At 42.6% G+C, this 20,705-nt stretch overlaps 1 protein-coding gene across 1 annotated transcript; it reads left to right on the top strand.

The window, feature by feature from the left end:
- The first annotated feature begins 4,650 nt into the window (after positions 1-4,650).
- Positions 4,651-15,499, top strand: DNAJC12 (DnaJ heat shock protein family (Hsp40) member C12). The gene is made up of 5 exons (XM_063961606.1): positions 4,651-4,850; positions 7,238-7,316; positions 9,211-9,350; positions 13,226-13,418; positions 14,837-15,499. Exons 1-5 carry the CDS (start codon positions 4,770-4,772, stop codon positions 14,929-14,931), a joined length of 588 nt encoding a protein of 195 aa, XP_063817676.1. The 5' UTR covers positions 4,651-4,769; the 3' UTR covers positions 14,932-15,499.
- Positions 15,500-20,705: the final 5,206 nt, after the last annotated feature.

The raw sequence follows: 20,705 nt of genomic DNA, 5'->3' as shown, positions 1-20,705 counted from the left end.
ACTGTAACACATCCCTCCTCACTGTAGCATAGTCCCATTCACTGTAACACATTCCCACTCACTGTTCACTGTCACACATACCCACTCACTGTCATACATACCCACTCACCCCTCGCTGTAACACATTCACCCCTCACTGTCAGACATACCCACTCACTGTCATGCATACCCGCACACCCCTCACTATCACACATACCCACTACTGTTACACATTCCCATTCCCCCCTCACTGTCACACATACCCACTCACTGTAAAACATTTCCATTCACCACTTACTGTAACCCATAACTCACTCATTGCCAGAGATCCCAGGATTACCACACAGTCACACACAAATAAGTCTATGTGTCTCACATGCCTCCTATCCTTCCGTGCTTTATCCATTAGTATTCTCCCTCCTCCACTTCAATGCCACAAATGCCCCCTCTGCCTCTGCCCATCTATACTACATCCAGGGTGATTCTTCACCTCCTGCCCAATGTGCAGGCACATATCACATTTCATCCAGCTACTATGACCAGTGTGCGTGTGTGTGGGGGGTGTAAAGGCATGGTCAAAAAGATCCCCCTCACCTTGCACCAGCAGGACAGTGCAGCACCTCAGAGAGTGTTTAACGTGCTTCTCCTTCTCCTGCAGCCTGCTTCCAAACAAAGTGTAAGGCTCTGGAGATCGCAGTCCCATCATGGTCCCAGCAGCTATGTCATGGCCGGCTTCTCACTACGTGCATGTCACACGCACAACACATTCAGTTGGAATGAGGTCGCAGGCCAGCACTGGACAAGCTAGCACCGGACAGCTGTCCAAACACTGACAGCCTGCTGAGATCATTAAGACAGCCCAGTGTGCACAGATTTTTGGAAATGCTGTGATTCAGGCGGGCCCTGTCAGCAGGCTCTCTGGGACCCACTGGGCCCTAAATGTCTGCCTTGGATGCCTTGCAGGATATCCTCTGACTGCAGCTAGGTGATCACCAAGGAATTTTTGGGCAAGGACAGTGATTTGCTGCTGTCACTAGCATGACTTCTGTCCAGGGCTCATCAACCTTTGCTGTCCAACTCTCAGTAAAACTTTGTAGGACCCCCAGCAGTAGAGAATACAGCTTGCCTGACCCCTGTGATCTGTGTCCTCTTATCTCATCGTCTGCTGCTGCTGCTGCTGCTGGTGTGTGAGCTGTGGAATGTTTGATTAGTAATCTTTAGTTAAAAAAAAACTAAAAGACAATACAAAACAAGTTTTCAAATTTACTTTTTACCAGAAGATGAACCTTAAAGTAAGAATTCACACACAGTCAAATTGTATTTGGAATTTTTTGCAATGTCACCACTTTTATTATGTATATTGGGGGTCATTCCGAGTTGTTCGCTCGTTATTTTTTTCTCGCAACGGAGCGATTAGTCGCTAATGCGCATGCGCAATGTCCGCAGTGCGACTGCGCCAAGTAAATTTGCTATGCAGTTAGGTATTTTACTCACGGCATTACAAGGTTTTATCTTCGTTCTGGTGATTGTAATGTGATTGACAGGAAGTGGGTGTTTCTGGGCGGAAACAGGCCGTTTTATGGGTGTGTGCAAAAAAAACGCTACCGTTTCTGGGAAAAACGCGGGAGTGGCTGGAGAAACGGAGGAGTGTCTGGGCGAACGCTGGGTGTGTTTGTGACGTCAAACCAGGAACGAAACTGACTGAACTGATCGCAGATGCCGAGTAAGTCTGGAGCTACTCAGAAACTGCTAAGAAGTGTCTATTCGCAATTCTGCTAATCTTTCGTTCGCAATTTTGATAAGCTAAGATTCACTCCCAGTAGGCGGCGGCTTAGCGTGTGCAAAGCTGCTAAAAGCAGCTTGCGAGCGAACAACTCGAAATGACCCCCATTGTGTGGAGTGACAGGAAAAGAAGTATCACAGTGACTAGTTGCAACCAAGAAATTATGTATTGAAGGTAGCAATGTTAGTAGTGATAATGGCAAAATTTCCCAAAATATATTGTTACCAACGTTATATGCAACATCCATTTAAGCAGAGCCGGCCTTAGGCATAGGCAAACTAGGCAAATGCCTAGGGCATTTGGTATGCTTAGGGGCACCAGCAGCTTCTGCTGATTAAAATGATATGCGGCATGCCTATATTCTGTTTGTGACTGCGGCTGTATCTGCATACGAAATGCTACGTTGCAGTGTATTCCTCCAAATCACTGTAATGTAGCATTTTGTATGCAGATACAGCCGCAGTCGCACACAGAATATAGGCATGCTGCATATAATTTTAATCAGCAGAAGCTGCTTGTGCAGCTATCCACATAGTAATGCAAATAAGATGCATTTTCATAAACAAAAGGCGCCCGACGTTAGCAGAGCTGCCAGCTAACTCATGCCAGGCATCTCCTGCAGAACTAGTGGCGGTGCTAGGGGGCACCAGCCAAAATCTTGCCTAGGGCATCATATTGGTTAGGGCCGGCTCTGCATTTAAGCATAGAATTTTGAGCAGAATTTGCAATACTTCGACTCTCATGCTGGGGGCCGCTTATCGCAGGGCAAGGCTGCCCAGCATGCTGACCGCCGCCTCCCCATGACCACGCACTAATTGTGATTGCACTGCAATTAGTAGGCTGTAGCAGAAATTTGGGAAGCCTCTTGCCGGTGCAGCAAGAGGTGTAACGCCATGCAGCTGCCCGGGTAATGCCTGCGCCATGCCCCCATGTGCACCACCTAGCCCCCGTTTCCCTGCCACCGCATCGCTCCGTCACCGCCTTGGAAACGAAGTGTTGCCGCCCCGTGAACGCCTCTCACTGTCAATCAAGTAGAGCCGTTTGCATTTACTGCGGGTCTCCCGCAGAAAATGTGGACACATGCGCAGGACGGACCTTACGCATGGGCCCGCCGGGCAAATGCAGAAATTCCAGTTGGATAGTGATTTGCGATCCAACCTGAATGAGGTCCCATAATCTCCCTGAAACTTGTGGCATATGTATTCAAATTTGCGGTCTGCAATCAACATTATTTATATCCGCATATCCCATCAATAAACAATATTTTTCGGAGTACGTATGATCCTTCAGTCACTGGGACATGGGTTCCAATAAGAGCTCTTGCCGGTGCTAATAAAGAAAAGTACAGCGATTGCTTACAGAATAACTTTACTTCTGGGTTCAAACCCGGACAGTTAAGACCTTCTTTCCGGCCCACCGGAGAGGAATCGCAAGCTATCGCACTACAAAGACTTCCATCATAGAGCACAGCAGACTAACATCATCTAAAGATTCCATTATGTACTGTAAGCAAGTTACCAGGAGCTTAGCTCTTGTAGCTTGTTACATAGCCCTAGATGTCTTCTCCATAGAAATCCATGTGGATTGTTCCTGCAATGACTGGTAATTTCCGAGACCTTCTGCTTTCAACCCTGTTACATAATGATTCTGTTAATTCTGTCCTAAAACATGTGGAAACAGCAGTTTCTACACGTTTTAAAGGCAGAATTATCTTGATAAATATGCAACTAAATAAACAGAGTAGCATCTAAACAAATACAAAAACCAAAACTGATTTTTTTAATTCAAATATATCCCAAAAAATTTCATTTATATTATTATTATTATTATTATCCTTTATTTATATGGCGCCACAAGGGTTCCGCAGCGCCCAATTACAGAGTACATATGCACATAATCAAAACAGGAAGACAGTGACTTACAGTTGAAGACAATACAGGACAAGTACAGGGTAACTAAGCATAACTACACTAGTAAACGAGGTGGCCACAAAACTGCGGGATTTGGGCAGTTGAGGATTATTAAAGTAAGAAAAGGATAAGCACATGAGGGAAGAGGGCCCTACTCGATAGAGCTTACATTCTAAGGGGAGGGGTGTACAGACAGGGGTGACACAGATGGGGTACATAGAGAGCGTGGAACAGAGGGTTAGGATGAGATTTGGCTGGGTTTGGTAAAGAAGTGGGTAACATATATATTTAATTTTTTATTATGCTTCCACTTTTAACATATTAGCTGTCACCGGGGAGAGATTACAGCCTCCCCATATGATCTGAGGATGGGGTAAAAAACCCCATCACAGATCCCCCTCCTGGGCATGACAGATGGCGACGCGCACTACAAGCACCACAGTGGCAGAGGTTGCTGCAGGGAGATGTTCTGGACCATTCAAGTTTTAACCCAATCACAGTTGGGCTGTTTACTTTCAAGCCTCTGAGTGCTGCCTTTGGTACCCCTGGCTAAATCAGAGGGAGAGCCAGAATGGTTTTTCTTTTCTTTTCTTCTTCTTTATAAATGTATTTTTTTTATTACGCATAAATGTTGTAGAACTGCTACCTACTGTAGCACCCCTATTACTCAGCACAGTGTTGTGCAACTCCAGATACAGCCAAGTTATTACCAGATGTTTGGCAAAACACATTACTGTCTTACTGGCCACTGCCCCCACAGTGGATTGTGCAACTGCAGGTAAAGCCAAGCTATTTACAGATGGTTGGCAAGGTTCACTGGTTACTGTCTTAGTGGCCACTGCCCCCCGCTTGCATCAGCAGGTTATTACCACCCAGCAACATGTCATGTGGGTCATCAGACATAATAACATGCCCTTTTATCAACTACAAAGCCCAGGCTGCATTGCGAGTGACAGGCTCTCCCCCTATGAAGTACCAATAGCAAGCAACAAGTGGGGAACTGCCCCTGATAACACGGGTCCGCGCAGTTCCTATATATAAGGCAATGAGCAGCAGAGCCGGCTACACACACACTGGCTGCTCATCCTTCCTGGGAGATGGAGTCCATGCTGCACAGCATTGAGGCGTCGCTGGGGACCGACTATTACTCTCTGTTAGGATGTGATGAGCTCTCCACGGTCAGTGTGCTCTGCCTATTAGTCTGCTGCCTGTCTGACATATTGCATTGCCGCTTACAGGATACGTATGTTTAGTTTTTGTATGGGTTGCTAAGCCGATGTGCATGATAATCCTAATAGTCTATTGCAAATGAGTCTGTGATATGTAATATGTAACTATGTACACTACATGCAGCACAGTGTGGTGGTGCAGATGTTTCCATTCCATGATGTTTTAATTGTACATAAGCATAAACCGCTCTTAATGATATATCATATATACAGCCAACCAGCAGCTATTACATTATCATTTGAGGGTATAGATTCAGCTGTGACGTGATATCATATAAAACGTATTTTTAAAAATATGATATTACATATGATTATGAATATAATACCAATACAATCACACAATGCATTTTACTTAACCACTGTCTGTTTTTTTGCAAGAGGGGGGCAGCATTTAAATTCATTGAAAAATAATTGTATGTGATGTCTCCAACTACTATTGGTAAATGTTGGTGCTTTATAAACAGTGCTAGAATGCTACGGGCCTGAAATCTTTTATTTGAGTTCTGTTTACAGTTTTCGCCATTTTTATTTAGTACAGTATGAAAATAACAGGTGCTGCTTATACTTTTGTTATTTGCTAGCTTTGTGTGGGTTGGCAGAACGCACTTGTGTCTTGTGATAAACACTGAGGATAATTGCAGTTTATTCAGGCTTTGACGTCACTGTTCAGCTAGGCAATACCTTCCACCCCCTGTGTCACCAAAGCGACATGACGGAGTCTGGTCTCTATGGCACAGATGGTTCTGTGAGCTTTGAGCTGCTATTTCCAGCCTGATTTGTCCACCCACAACTATTACAATTTGTAAGGGTCAGAAAAAGAGCAATTTTTTTTTAAATCTTGACCTACAGGGTCCAGAAATGTTTTGATGTATATTATACACGAATTCTAGCATGTCTTAAGCATTTAGCTTGATTCATAACTTAGACAAAGGGACATTCCAAGTTGATCGCTAGCTGCCGTTGTTCGCTGCGTAGCCTTTAGTGAAAAAAACGGCTAATCTGCACATGTGTATGCTCCGCACACGCGTCGTACGGGTACAAAGTCCATTGTGGTTTTGCACTGGTTTAGCGACAATTCCAATCGCACAGCCGGCCGCAAGGAGATTGTCAGAAAGAGGGCGTTTCTGGGTGCCAGCTGACCGTTTTCAGGGAGTGCTTAGAGAAAAGCAGGCATGGCAGAAAAAACACAGGCGTGGCTGGGAGTTCGCTGCACAGGTGTGCGACGTCAAAAGCCGCCCCTCCGTCGTTAGAATCAGCGCACACGAAGAGTTACTACAGGGCTACTCTTGTTTTACACAAAAACATTTTGCAGGTGCTCGGCTGTACAAGCGTTCGCACTTCTGCAAAGCTAAAATACACTCCCCAGTGGGCGGCGACAATGCATTTGCACGGCTGCTAAAAACTGCTAGCGAGCGATCAACTTGGAATGACCCCCAAAGTTAATTAGGTGAAATGTATTGTACAGTGTCATTCGTGTGGTTGATTATTTTGGTAACAGTTGCTCTTAGAGACAGCTCACTGATTTATTCAATGGGGGGGAACTCAAATGTTTGAAAAGTCATTTGGGTGTCTGTTTTTCCCTGTCTATTAGATAGGAAAAACAGACACCCAACTGACTTTTCAAACAATTGAATCTCCCCCAATATGTCTAAATATTGTTGTTGGGTTTATGTGACTTTCTCTACTACCTCTTCTGCAGCCACGTTTGGTATATATGACAACAGATTGGGTCTCCTGTGAATAATGGACATGCTTTGTGAATTGATGTTCATTAATCAGTTGTCTTATAAAGTATAATAGAGATGCAGTATTCTCACGTTGTACCTCATGTGGCACCATACCCGATGTGGCACCATAATGCTTCCTATTTTCATAATGGAGTGATGCCACTTGATGTAACTCTGCAATTTGGCCATCTACAGTACATTTGAGATTGGTTCTTATAGGGACAGAGTTTTTTTTATTGGTAATTAAGGAGGGTGATTAGGCAGGGAGGACACTAAGCTAATCAAGTAAAGAGTATACTGTACATTGAAAATATAATAAGCACACATCTAATTGCCTTCATCAGTCTTCACTTGTTCAGGCTACTCTAAATATTTCCTGTGCTTTCATCTTTGCACTTGTTATCAGGTAAGTAACAATGACTAAGGGAAAGTGTTTACTGCAGAAGAGAATGAAGTGGAAAATGAATCCTGACAGGTTTCCTACTGCTCAAGGAAAATAGCCGACCATTGTCCAAGCATGCATAGCTTATTCTTATCGGAATAGTCAGTATGATGGAAACATTAATGGCGAGCATCATGCGCAAATGAGTGTTTCTTTTATTCCATTAGGTCGAACAAATTCTTGCAGAATATAAAGTTAAAGCCCTCGAGTGCCATCCTGACAAACATCCGGGAAATCAGAATGCAGGTATGTTAATGTTACACATACTGTATGTGATTAGGAATGGGACGGTGTAGTGACCGCCATAGTTTATGAGAGTTAGAAGTCATTGAAGAGTTCTCTGATTATATAACAGAGTGAGGCTGTAGGACGAGTACTTTATACTGGTCACAGAAATCTGATGTGTCCTAACAATATACAGTAGAGGGTATAATATTTCTTATAATATACAAGTTTTCCAAATGAACACTGAAATGATGACATCGGAACTCTCTGATTATAAACAGTGTCTGAGAGAACTCACTATTTATGCAGATAATGTTTATAGGTATGACTGTTTTACAGGTTGAGTATCCCTTATCCAAAATGCTTGGGACCAGAGGTATTTTGGATATCGGATTTTTCCATATTTTGGAATAATTGCACACCATAATGAGATATCATGGCGATGGGACCCAAGTCTAAACACAGAATGCATTTATGTTACATATACACCTTATATACACAGCCTGAAGGTCATTTTAGCCAATATTTTCTATAACTTTGTGCATTAAACAAGGTGTGTGTACATTCACACAATTCATTTATGTTTAATATACACCTTATACACACAGCCTGAAGGTCATTTAATACAATATTTTTAATAACTTTGTGTATTAAACAAAGTTTGTGTACATTGAGCCATCAAAAAACAAAGGTTTCATTATCTCACTCTCACTCAAAAAAGTCCGTATTTCGGAATATTCCGTATTTCGGAGTATTTGGATATGGGATTCTCAACCTGTATTACTATTTCATATATTTATATAGTGTCACCAAGGTCCAAATGTAATATCGGCAATATGCAGAAGTTGGCGAGATTCCGGTGAGATAGTCACTAGATTTAAAGTGACAATTAGTTCAAAGACAAAGCCAACCTTTGTGCCATACAGTGAAACACTGCAGTGATTATGAAGTAATTAAATGTAAAGAGATTCAAATAGGAAGCACAAGATAGAGAAAAAATCAGACTGTGAAATATTCACACTTGTATATAATAACAGTATTATATATAGTATTTAGTGTTGGCGTCTATAGCTAAGGTCCTGTTAATTGCAATCCCCCCATCTATTGACCGGGTCATCAATGAAAATGTAAATAATACACTGCTCAAAAAAATAAAGTGAACACTAAAATAACATCCTAGATCTGAATGAATGAAATATTCTTATTAAATACTTTGTTCTTTACATAGTTGAATGTGCTGACAACAAAATCACACATAAATTATCATTGGAAATCAAATTTATTAACCCATGGAGGTCTGGATTTGGAGTCACACTCAAAATTAAAGTGGAAAAACACACTACAGGCTGATCCAACTTTGATGTAATGTCCTTAAAACAAGTCAAAATGAGGCTCAGTAGTGTGTGTGGCCTCCACGTGCCTGTATGACCTCCCTACAACCCACACAAGTGGCTCAGGTAGTGCAGCTCATCCAGGATGGCACATCAATGCGAGCTGTGGCAAGAAGGTTTGCTGTGTCTTTCAGCGTAGTGTCCAGAGCATGGAGGCGCTACCAGGTGCGAAGGCAGACAGCTACTGGCCATGTTTCGGGTTGCAGCAGCTGCGAGTGTCATCATGCAGCCGCCGCAGCCCGCCCCGCAAATGGTCCAGACACGCCTGCATTGCCCATAAAACGTGCGTCAGCGCCCTGCAAATGCCTCTGCCTGTCAATCAGGGAGAGGCATTCGCATATGTGAGATGCCGTCGCATCTCACTGTGTTCACAAGCGCAAAAGACTTCAGTATGCGAACGCATCGTAGATGCGTTCCATGCTGAATTGGGCCCCAGGTCAGCATTTGTAACTGAAAGCATAGGTTTGTTCTAGAGTGTCAGTTTCATGATGTCCTAAATGACTGAAATTATTACTATTTTGTAGTTGAAGATTTTCAGAAACTTCAGCAAGCCAAAGACACCCTAATAGATGAGGAAAGTCGTTCACATTATGATTACTGGAGACGGAGCAAAATCATGATTCCATTCTCACAATGGGAAGCTCTGAACGATTCTATGAAAATGGTAGGTTTTAATGAAATATTCTCTTCTGGGCAATTTGCCTTTGAGTGTAACAGAATGGTGTGTCGCAGAAAACAAATGGCAGTGGAGGGTTAATGTCACTATGTCACTGTATGTGTCTCCAATTGTCTGGTTTTAATTTCACAAACATGTTTGGATGTTATCATGTGACCTAGCCATTGTGAAATCTTATTGGTGGAGGGTTTTCTATTGGCACATATCTGTGTTTTGAATGCATAAAGTTCTATTTCCCAATCATTGTTTTTCTTTGATGAAATGGTTTCAATATCCTATGCCTTTGAACATAGTAAACAAATATTTCCTAATCCATGGCTTGTAGTAATTTGTACAAATGGGTCACTACTCTACAATAACCCTTCATTGTTTGTTTGTTTTATTCTGTACTCGTTGTTGTTGCTTGACTTTGATCTTTCCAGAGGATGGGCTACACAATACACTGTTGACTGCTATGTTTCTAAGGAAAAACAGTCTTGCATGGTGCAAATCAATAACAGAGTAGGAAAAATGTGCAAATTATTTTATACATCCCAAATGATTAGTATCACCAGCCGGTGCCCCACTACCCAACTTGATAGTGTAGCACCCCATCACAAAATAGGGTATCACAAGATACAGATGAAATGTAATGATTTTTATCTTTACATAGAGATGTGAGCTCTCTGGTTGGTGAGACAGACACGGGTTGAACGCAATAGCAAAGTGTCAGGTCTTATATGGATAGCTTGGACTCTAGAAATTGCTGGAAAGTCTGATGGTTACAAGGTAGCAGACACAGGGTGGCCAGGGTGCATAGACTGAAGATATGTAGTGTAGCCATTTGAAGAACAAGGACTGAAGATACACAGGATAGCCAAGTCAGGAACAAGGACTGATGATAGACAGAATAGCCAAGTCAAGAACAAGGACTGATGATAGACAGAATAGCCAAGTCAAGAACAAGGACTGATGATATACAAATAGGCAAGTCAAGAACAAGGACTGATGATAGACAGAATAGCCAAGTCAAGAACAAGGACTGATGATAGACAGAATAGCCAAGTCAAGAACAAGGACTGATGATAGACAGAATAGCCAAGTCAAGAACAAGGACTGATGATAGACAGAATAGCCAAGTCAAGAACAAGGACTGATGATAGACAAATAGGCAAGTCAAGAACAAGGACTGATGATAGACAAATAGGCAAGTCAAGAACAAGGACTGATGATAGACAAATAGGCAATTGAGGAACAAGGACTGATGACAGACAAATAGTCAAGTCAGGAACAAGGGGCCTAACTCAGATCTGATGGTAGATGTGCTAAATTTAGCACATCTACGATCAGCTTCCCAGACATGCGGGGGGACGCCCAGCACAGGACCAGTCCGCCCCGCATGCCAGGCTCTACCCCCCTGCACAGGTACAAAAGCATTGCACAACGGCGATACTTTTGTACCTGACAAGTAGCTCCCTGCCAGCACAGCTCCTGCGCACTGGCAGGCCGCTATCTCGCCGCATCCCGGGTCGCAGCAGCTAAGTGTGATGTCACGCAGCCGCCGCGGCCCCCCACTCCCCCCAATGGTCTGGACACGCCTCCGTTGTCTGGACCGTGCCCTGCCAACTGGGTTCTAACGCCTTTGGCACGTCCCCTCCTGCCCCACGACCGCTTCTGCCTGTCAATCAGGCAGAGGCGATCGCAGCCCTGAGATGCTGATAGCATCTCATTGTGCTCCCGGGGTGCACACGCGCAGTGCGGCCTCTGCACGTGCGCACTCCACAAAGTAATTCAGACTGCGATGCAGCCAGAATTACCCCCAAGGTCTGATGACAGACAGAATACCCAAGTCAGGAACAAGGACTGATGTAACATAGGAAGCCAAGTCAGGAGCAAGTAATGTAGGTACACAGGATAGCCAGGTCAGACACAAGTACTGAAGAGACACAGGATATCCAGACTAAAAACAAGGACTGCAGATGTACAGGCTTTCAGAAATGGCTGTCATGTGACACCATAGAATTACTCAGTGTTCTGGCACTGATAGCGGGGAGAGCCATGGTTCTAACACCCAAGTACAGGAGCATATAGTCACAGGCTGGTAGATGTGACTAACTATTCATATGTTGGAGTGGCATAACTCTAATACACCGCCGCACCTCTGACGATAGAACAGGACTCCTAACAGGTCTATTTTCTATGATCAGACGATGATAAATATTTTCTTAGGAACATCAACCCCATTTACATCACCCAAGCAGTTGAGCGATACACAGCGGCATATGCTTTTCTGGCAAAGCTGACGGCGCCCCTGCCCGCTCTCATTAGGAAAACTTGCAGAAGTGTCCTCTCACATCTTTGCGCCATCTGCTAAATGTTGCATTATACATAACGAATGAGTGCCATGTGACTTAGCAGTGCAGAGCGTCTTTTTTGCCATGCATTTTAGTCGCAAAGTAATGCAATAGGATGCACAAGCAACTTCTGCTGATTAAAATGATATGCATCATGCGTATACTCTGGGTGTGACTGCAACTGTATTTGCATATAAAATGCTATGCTACAGTGTTTTGCTATAAAACATTGTAAAGTGGCATTTCGGATGCAGATACAGACGCTATTGCACACAGAATATAGGCATGTTGTATATAATTTTAATGAGGATCTGCTCATGCATCCTATTGCATTACCTTGCAACTAAGATGCATTTTCATGACAAAAACTGCAAAATAAGATGCTCTGCGCTACAGTCCCGCCACTGCATGGCACGACTTGAAGGGCTGTTTAGCATGACTGCAAAAAGGATGTGAGTCAGTTACCTATAGCACCAATGGTTAAGAGGTGCCTAAAATGCTGAATGATTAACATAATGTCACACAACCAGTGTGTTTCATTTTTGTACTGCACAAAACACAAAGCACCTGCCACAGACATTGAGAAGAACCACCTTCCCTATAACAGCTGCTGCTCCACCATGTCTGTGTGGACTGGGAGTGTGATGCTGGGTTATGTCGTCACAGCCAAGCACCACACTACAACTCTGAGGAGCAGAGCATGCATCCACACATAGAGGGGGAGATGTATCAAGCCTGGAGAGAGATAAATGGGAAAATGTATCAAACCTTGGAGAGAGATTAAGGGTCTTTGTACTAAGCCATAGAGAGTTTAAATTGGACGTAGATTAAGAGGCAGATTTACTAACGAATGATATTCTTGTTGTCACCAGTAACTAATCTTAAATGGTGCTCCAAGCAATCCGCTCCTGTCATTTTTCAAACACATGACAGCTAGGAGCTGAGTGGCTGCAGTGTCCTGCGGTGTGGGATAGGAGGAGTTGGAAGGCCCCCGTCACTCGCTGCTGTGCTTAGCGCATGCACACATCATCTATTCAAGGTAGATGGGGACTAGGGGCATGTCCAGCCACTCCTGGAGCTCTGAGCATGCTCCCAAAGTGAGGAAAATGGGGACAAGGCTCCCGGGCACAGCATTTCCTGCAAGACAAGGCCCCCTAACAGCAAGGCCACTCCCCTGATTTCAGGCACATAGGTGTCCCTCGTCATGCCTGATAAAGTTGGGGGATATGGGCAGAGTGGGGAAGGCGGTCTCTATTTACGAAGGGGGAATTGCCTAGGTTATTCCTCAGAGCTAGTGCTGACCCTGCTCAAAAGGCTCTGTCAATTCTGTTTCCCTCAAAGCTAAAGTGTTCTGTAAAGGATAACTAAATGATTTAGAATATATTCTAAGACAAGACAAAATACATTAAAAGTTTTATGTAACAACTAGAATAATCATATATCGTTTCTATGTAAAGTTTTGCTGATTTATGGTTTGGAAGCAGAGTGTGTTCCTATGGTAGGTTTCCTTACAGATTTCTCTGCTTTTAGTCAATGCATTGGGCTGTAAAGAGCAAAAAAGAAGCGATGCTTGAGGCACCAGCCACGTCTTCAAGTGAAGCACATGATGACATTTCATTTAACGCTGAAGAAAAGAAAAATCAAATCGATGATGAAAACCAGGATTACGTATTGAAGAAAACCCTAGAAGATATAGATATGCTGCCTGTTACCAGTCCTGAAGGTGAGAACAAAATTAAATAAACGGCTGAATCAATGTGTACTTTGAGCAGTTCATTAGCGTTAAGGCGTTATAGATATAAAATACATAATTTCCACGCACATTCTAAAGACTTTATTTAGCTTTCATTTATAAAAAAAATTCTTGAAATGTAAAAATACATGAACCTGTCTTTGTTTGTCAAGAGTATGTGACTTATGAGTGTGTTTTGCCTCTTCTGTTAATAAACTTGGCACACATTCAGAGTGGAGACACTAAGGGTATATTTACTAAGGGGCGATTTTTATCAATTTCAAACTGTTGAAAATCTATCTAAATCAATGTTTTATTTCCAGAGCTAAAACGCACATTTACTAACAGTTTAAAATGAATATAAAAAAATTATCTGTTAGGAAATGTTTGTTTTAGCCCTAGAAATACAACATCGATTTAGATCGATTTTAAAACGACTTTTTAGAAATATACCCGCAGTAGTAGAAGGTGGAGGATACATCAACATCTTACTTATCTCTTCACTTAGATACATTCTGTATTGATGCTTATCAATGTACAATATGAAGTCTCTGTAGTGATCTTGCAGTAACTGACCCCACAGGTGATTGTGTTCCTTTGTGTTACATCAAAGTAGCGCTGATGTGATATGGAATACGCATGTTCAACATATTAATGCAACATGTATGTTTATATTAAGCAAAGTGCACATTACAGAAGGTTTATGAAGGAGGAGTCTGCAAAAGTGGCTTCGGCACTGTAAGTCCCTCACAAAACAGGATCACTCCCATAGAGAGCTGTAGCAGCCTCGATAAAATACCTTTTTCTGGGATATATTTATAAGAAAACGGCCATGAATTCTTGAGGAGAGGAGGCAATGACATTATAGAGGCACAAGATACTTGTCTTGGATATAGTACAGTCCACACCGCCAGTCTTCCAGCAGTCTGGGATTTCACTTTCCAAACTGTTGGATACTAAGGGGCAGATGTATTAAGCCTGGAGAAGTGATAAAGCAGTGATAAGTGGAAGGTGATAACGCACCAGCCAGTCAGCTCCTAACTATAATTTTTCAAATCTGTAATGATTGGCTGGTGCGTTATCACCTTCCACTTATCACTGCTTTATCTCTTCTTAATCCCTTCTCCAGTTTAATACATCTGCCCTTAAATCATGTGGTTTGGAGATGAAAACCTTCAACATTGCACCAACATTTCACCAAAGTAGTTGATATTTACTAACAAATTAGCACTTTTCATAATTTAGATGCTCTTCATCCATAATCACACACTAAACCAAAGACAAAACTACAAATATCCGGTAGTGTAATGGTGGGAGTGTCTATAACATATCTTGTAAAGTGTTTTCACTTGTTGTATGCGACTGTGCTGCACTTTTACCAACAGTTGTTCTATTGTGTTTGCCTACAGGAAGCCCAGACAAGACATACTGCCTTCTGAGCTTCCGCTGGTCGGCTGAGGCGCCCTCAGATCTTCTTCGGAAATTCAGAAATTATGAAATCTAAACTCCTTTGTCCTGAAGTATTATAAATATACTGTCACTATGTGTTAATGTATTTGTGAATAGTATTTTATTGCATGGAATGTAAATTAAGCACTTTTTTATTTTATGTAAAACAAAAACAAAAAACCTACAAAATATTCTGATTGGCTCCAGAAGAGTAATAAGTATATTATGATATTTTTATTAGCTATTCTATGATTATACAGCATATCACTAGACATGATGTATGTAATAGAATCTTTTATTTAATGTCTTCGTTATTGTCTGTCACTTATGCTTGTATTCTTTTGGTAACAGTTTCTTATTCGCCTGTCTATAGAGTTTAATGTATTTAACGTTACTGTGCGCACCAGCTATTGTTACATATTGCAGAGAATTCAGTATGTCTGACCGCAACTGTTTAGTATGTATATGAGATTCCGTTGTTTTCTGAGCATATTCCTACTGTATTTAATGATGTAATTAAAATGATGGCACAAAATTATCTAGTTTACTTCATGGTATATTTAATAATGGCTGAGTTACATGCATGGTAATGTTCACCAATAAAAAAAGTGAGATGTAATTCAGCCACAGATGTTTCCAATGTTTTGTAGACTAGCGTCTTATGTGTTTTGTGATACTTCTGCCATATGCTTATATAATAAGCTAAGGTTTGTCCCATCTCGGATATTGCTTCCACTGCATACATGGGACAGACCAACCAGTAAAGAGGGACGACCAGGGCTGGCTCCAGGCCTACTAGCAACCCGAGCGAGAAAATTTAGCCCCGCAGCAGTGCCAGATACACGATATGCCCCCCAGCATTGCCAGATACACATAATATGCCCCCCAAATACACGTCCCCACAGTGCCAGATACATATATGCCCCACAGTGCCAGGTACATATATGCCCCACACAGTGCCAGATACATATATGCCCCACACAGTGCCAGATACATATATGCCCTGCAGCGTCAGATATGCCCTCAGTGTTAGATATATCCCCAATGCCAGATACACGTCCCCATAGTGTCAGATATGCCCCCAATGCCAGATACACGTCCCTATAGTGCCAGATATGCCGCCAATGCCAGATACACATGTCCCCCAGTGCCAGATATGTCCCCAATTCCAGAAACACATGTCCCCATAGTGCCAGATATGTCCCCAGTGCCAGATACACATGTTGTCGCCCCCCACCCCCCCACCCGTGCTGTTCACCGGGCATCTCTTCTGAAGTGTGGGGAGGCTGCTGCTTCTGCTCCTTAGTTGAGGGCGGGGAGGAGAGTGCAGCGTGCGCCTCTCCTGCCCCTCAGTCTCCGGCGGCCGTGGCGGTGTGTAGCTACAATTAGGCGCCGGTCCGCAAGCCAATCAAAGCTCACGGTCCGGCAGCCAATCAGGAGCCTCAGCTGCCGGACCGCGAGCTCTGATTGGCGGTTAGCGGGAAGGGGGTTGGGGCTGTGTTGCAGTGTACGTCTCTGCTAGGAGACGGACACTGCTGCTGCTGTAGGCATGGCTCCAGGCTCCAATATGGCGGCCAGTGCTAGTGGCGCCCATAAAATGTAGCGCCCTGTTCGGCCGCTCTATTGGAACGTGCCTGGAGCCGGCCCTGGGGGTATTAATTGAACTTGGTTATAAGGTAATATTTTCCCTTTGAATCAATCCATTAAAAGGAAGTTATAAAGCCCTAAGTATAAGAGTAGGTAATAATAACTGCACACAGAATATGTTAGCTTAAACTGTGCAGCTAATATTAAAAATATGAACATTTCAGGCTATGTCTGAGCTGGACTGGTGTGTGTATAAACCACAAGCATAAAATCCATCCCAAAAAGGCATATTTTGCTTACTGTAGCGTGCAAAGCTGCCTGTATAGATCCATGTATGGGTAGCATACGTGCCTCATTTACACTTGGAGTGAATATAGTAGTAAGCACATGGTTTATGCCCAGATATATTACAGTACACAAGTTACACACAATTCATTACATGACCGGACAGCATTATAACCAATAGGCGTATTCGCCTACTTCAAAATTAAAATTCTTAAGTTCCATTCAATATGCACATTTGTCTCTTTACCCTTTAACAGTTAATTTGCTGTGACAATTTATTTGTGCCAAGCGATTTCTAATTGCACAGTAAAAATGCAAACATCAACATTTCTATTTTTTCTATGATTTGAGGAGGATACAAACAGTAGCAGCCAATATTCATTGTCGTCATCACAATCAGTATGCATTTTGCACCAGGGCTGGAACACCTGCACACGGTCGGACTGACTCACAGGGGTAGGGGGGGGGGGGGGGGGGATTCTCCAGTGGGCCCCACTAACTCCTCTAGGGATCAGGTTCCAGACTGTGCAGTAAATTTATGAATTGTTACTATATTAGAGATCAGTTACCTGAAAGAGCAGGACCACTGATAAACATGGGTGTTTGGTTCTCTTCTATAGAAACTACACTATGGATCACCTAGTGGTTAGCCAATTGTCTGTGGTGACTGGCCACACACCCTTAGTCATGGGCCCCTACCACTGTGTTTTCCTGGTAGGGCCTTCTTGCCCCAGTCCGACACTGAACCCGCACGTGATATAACACACCAGTGCATCTGCACCTTATGGTCATCATGGGACTCGTTTTGCATAAAACTGCCCTTACTGTACTTTGGCCACGCTTACACATCCCCTCCCACTGTATCTTGTCCCCATAGAGCAAGGAGGGGTAAATCCAAAGCGTGTCTCAGTCAGTATAGATCCAGATGCAGAAGAATTCTTGGTGCACATTTACAGTTAAACAAGACGTACTTTGTAGGGAGAAAACGTCCAAGTTTACGTCCACCTCTACACGAGCCCCTGATTGTGGGTGTCTGACCACTGTAGATAGGAATAGAAGATTGAGTAAGACATGCGTATAGAGCGACTCTTACTGCCAATCTGTTTGCATGTGTGTTATAAGGTAAGTGACCTACAGTATTTCAGTTGATTAAAGAGACAAATAAGCATGTATATTGAGCACCACCATTTACTTATAAAGAAATTAATAATACACAATAGCAATTCATATGGTTATGAAATTATATCTAAAATTTAGTAGAAGTGGCCAGTTCTAATATGAACAATTAAGATCCCATCAATTATTAGGTAAGTTAATATGCTACCTATATCCTTCTTGAATTGCTGTTTCAGGAGTTAACTGGCTTTGTAACGTAGTATTCTATGGGGGAGATTCAAATGTTTGAAAAGTCAGTTGGAAGTCTGTTTTTTCTATCTAATAGACAGGAAAACACAGACTCCCAACTGACTTTTCAAACATTTGTATCTCCCCCTATAAGTCTTCTCCTGTATATAATCACTGAAATATGGGGAGACTTCTAATTACTACAACAGAGTACATTATCATCTATACAATGCACAATGATTTTGAACGAACGGTCAGATGTACAGACTGCTGATTAGCAATACTGGGGCAGATGTATTAACCGTGAGAAGGCATAAGGAACTGATAAACCAGTGATAAGTGCAAGGTGAAAAACTCACCAGCCAGTCAGCTCCGATATGTAAATTAACAGTTAGGAGCTGATTGGCTGGTGCGTTTATCACCTTGCACTTATAACTGGTTTATCACTTCCTTATGCCGTCTCCAGGTTAATACATCTGCCCCACTGTACTGTAGCTAGGGAGACGTTTTTGAAATTCTTAAAGGGCAACAGAAACTGTGAGATGACCACCAGAGCATCTGTGAGTTTACTTCTAGCTTACAAATAACCAGCATGGTGTGAATCAATAAAAATGGTTGCTGTATCTGATTGTAGGATTTCATTTCCGTAGAGATACAGTACACATTTTTAGTTTTCTACATTGAAAAAAATCAAAATACCATGGCAATAACTCAGAGCTTCTTAAAGAAAAATGCAATCATCTTCAGATACAATCTTTTCAATTTTGCCTGTACATCAATTTTATAACTACTTTTCTGCTATTTCACTGTTAGGCAAAAATCAGTGTGCGTTGCTATATATTAATAGGTAAACAAGCAGTTCAATTATGCTTTTTGCCTTTCATGTAAAAAAAATTATAATAATTTTCTGGGATATAAATGTCTTCGCTGACTGATGTAATCTTCCATCTAATAAGTTTTATGGCTTGGATCCATGCATATAGTTGTTGCAAAAAAACATTCTAACAGGCCTGTCAAATGTTCTGACCGAAGTCAGATCCTTTTCCTTTAGAATGAGATTTAAGCAAAGGGGTTAGTTCTAGAAACCTTCAGCACACCATTACTTATTATTACCCTTTATTTATATGACACCACAAGGGATCTGCAGCACCCATTATAGAGTACATAATCAAATAAGCAAAGTAGCACTTACAGTTCAGGACAGTATAGGATAAGTACATAAAACCAGGGGTTAGGTGCCATTAAAGGGAGTATGGAGTATGAGATACAGTAGTGTAAGTAAGAGAAGGAAAGGCACATGTGGGAGAAGACCAAGCTTACAATCTAAAAGCTGAAGGGCTAACAGACCGGGGTGACACAGAAGGGGTTAGACAGTGTGCGCAGACAAGAAGGTTAGGAAGAGAGTTGGCAATGGATGTGTGGACTCAGTTAATAGGTAAGCGTTGGTGGCAGAGGGTCACCGGATAGTTGGCCTCTCCCCCTTATAACGACAAAGGATGCCAAAGTTGGTGCGGGAGCCACCTAAGTGGGCCCCTTCCCCATTCTGTGACCTTAAGAGTCCACTGGCTAGTCGGGTAGTGCTGTCGCACCAGGAAGAGATGGTGTGGGCAGGGGCTAGATAAGGAGCAGGAGGAAGGAGGGGGAGAGATCTCAGTGCCTCCTGGAAGCACAGTATGTCAAGAGTAAATTACCTTCTCAGCTCTGACAAGTCCATGGCCACCAATTAGACAACATAAACCAACACCAGCCTGAACCGTTTACACAAGGTACTATAGATTCATGCATTTTTGTTGCTTAAGCCAAATTCTGATCTTACTACAAGCATATTACAGCATGAATCATGATTTGGCAGACCAGGCAAGTTCTTCTAATCCTCAGGTGCCCAGAATTGGAACACCTGTGTTCAATGTAACCTCAATTTCCTTTGCTTAACTGACAGGAATGAAACCTGGTGTGGTCCTCTGCTACTATAGCGCACCCCCTTCAAAGTGTGAAATGCTCCTCTACATATCGCTTCATGGCTATCTGAGTTATACCCCTTTCAGACCGCCATCTATGAACATGGGTTATTGGCACATGAGTGCACATAACCCGTGTTCCGGTGCGGTCTGAAAGGTGCAAGGGTTGAAATACTAGTTCGAGTGACCCAGTATTTCCACCCTGGTCATGAGCAGGGTTAAACACGTCTTCAACCGGTCTCACTGTACAGTGTGAACGGGAGCCAGGTCAATGCGACCTGTTTCCCGTTCACTTTCTGTGTACAGGTGGCACTTGGAGATCATGTGATCAGGAGCATTGCATGGTTGCCAAGCACTGAATGTGGGACTGAGAAGTGCAAATGTTGCAGGAAAACATCATTGCACATCTCTCTCTTCTATTATAATTGTATGCAGGAAAAAACAACAATGCATAAGTGTTAAATAAACTTTTGTTCTTAAATTATTAATGAAACAAACTGATCTACTTACTCAAACCGGAACATTTCTATTGTAACCTAAACAGAAATGTACTATATTTATAGTCCAAATTGATTTTTTCTTTCTTGTAATCAATAAAGGAAAATGTATTTTCTGTGAAAAGAAAATTCCTCGTGGATTTCGTGTAAAGAACTCA

Source organism: Pseudophryne corroboree, chromosome 3, assembly GCF_028390025.1.
Source record: "Pseudophryne corroboree isolate aPseCor3 chromosome 3, aPseCor3.hap2, whole genome shotgun sequence".
NCBI classification, from domain to species: domain Eukaryota; kingdom Metazoa; phylum Chordata; class Amphibia; order Anura; family Myobatrachidae; genus Pseudophryne; species Pseudophryne corroboree.
This window is presented reverse-complemented; position numbering and strand designations above follow the sequence as displayed.

Coding starts and splice junctions, on each gene's coding strand:
- DNAJC12 (XM_063961606.1), top strand. CDS start 4,770: ATGGAGTCCATGCTGCACAGCATTGAGGCGTCGCTGGGGACCGACTAT. Junction 4,851..7,237: donor GATGTGATGAGCTCTCCACG/GTCAGTGTGCTC, acceptor TTATTCCATTAG/GTCGAACAAATTCTTGCAGA. Junction 9,351..13,225: donor TGAACGATTCTATGAAAATG/GTAGGTTTTAAT, acceptor CTCTGCTTTTAG/TCAATGCATTGGGCTGTAAA.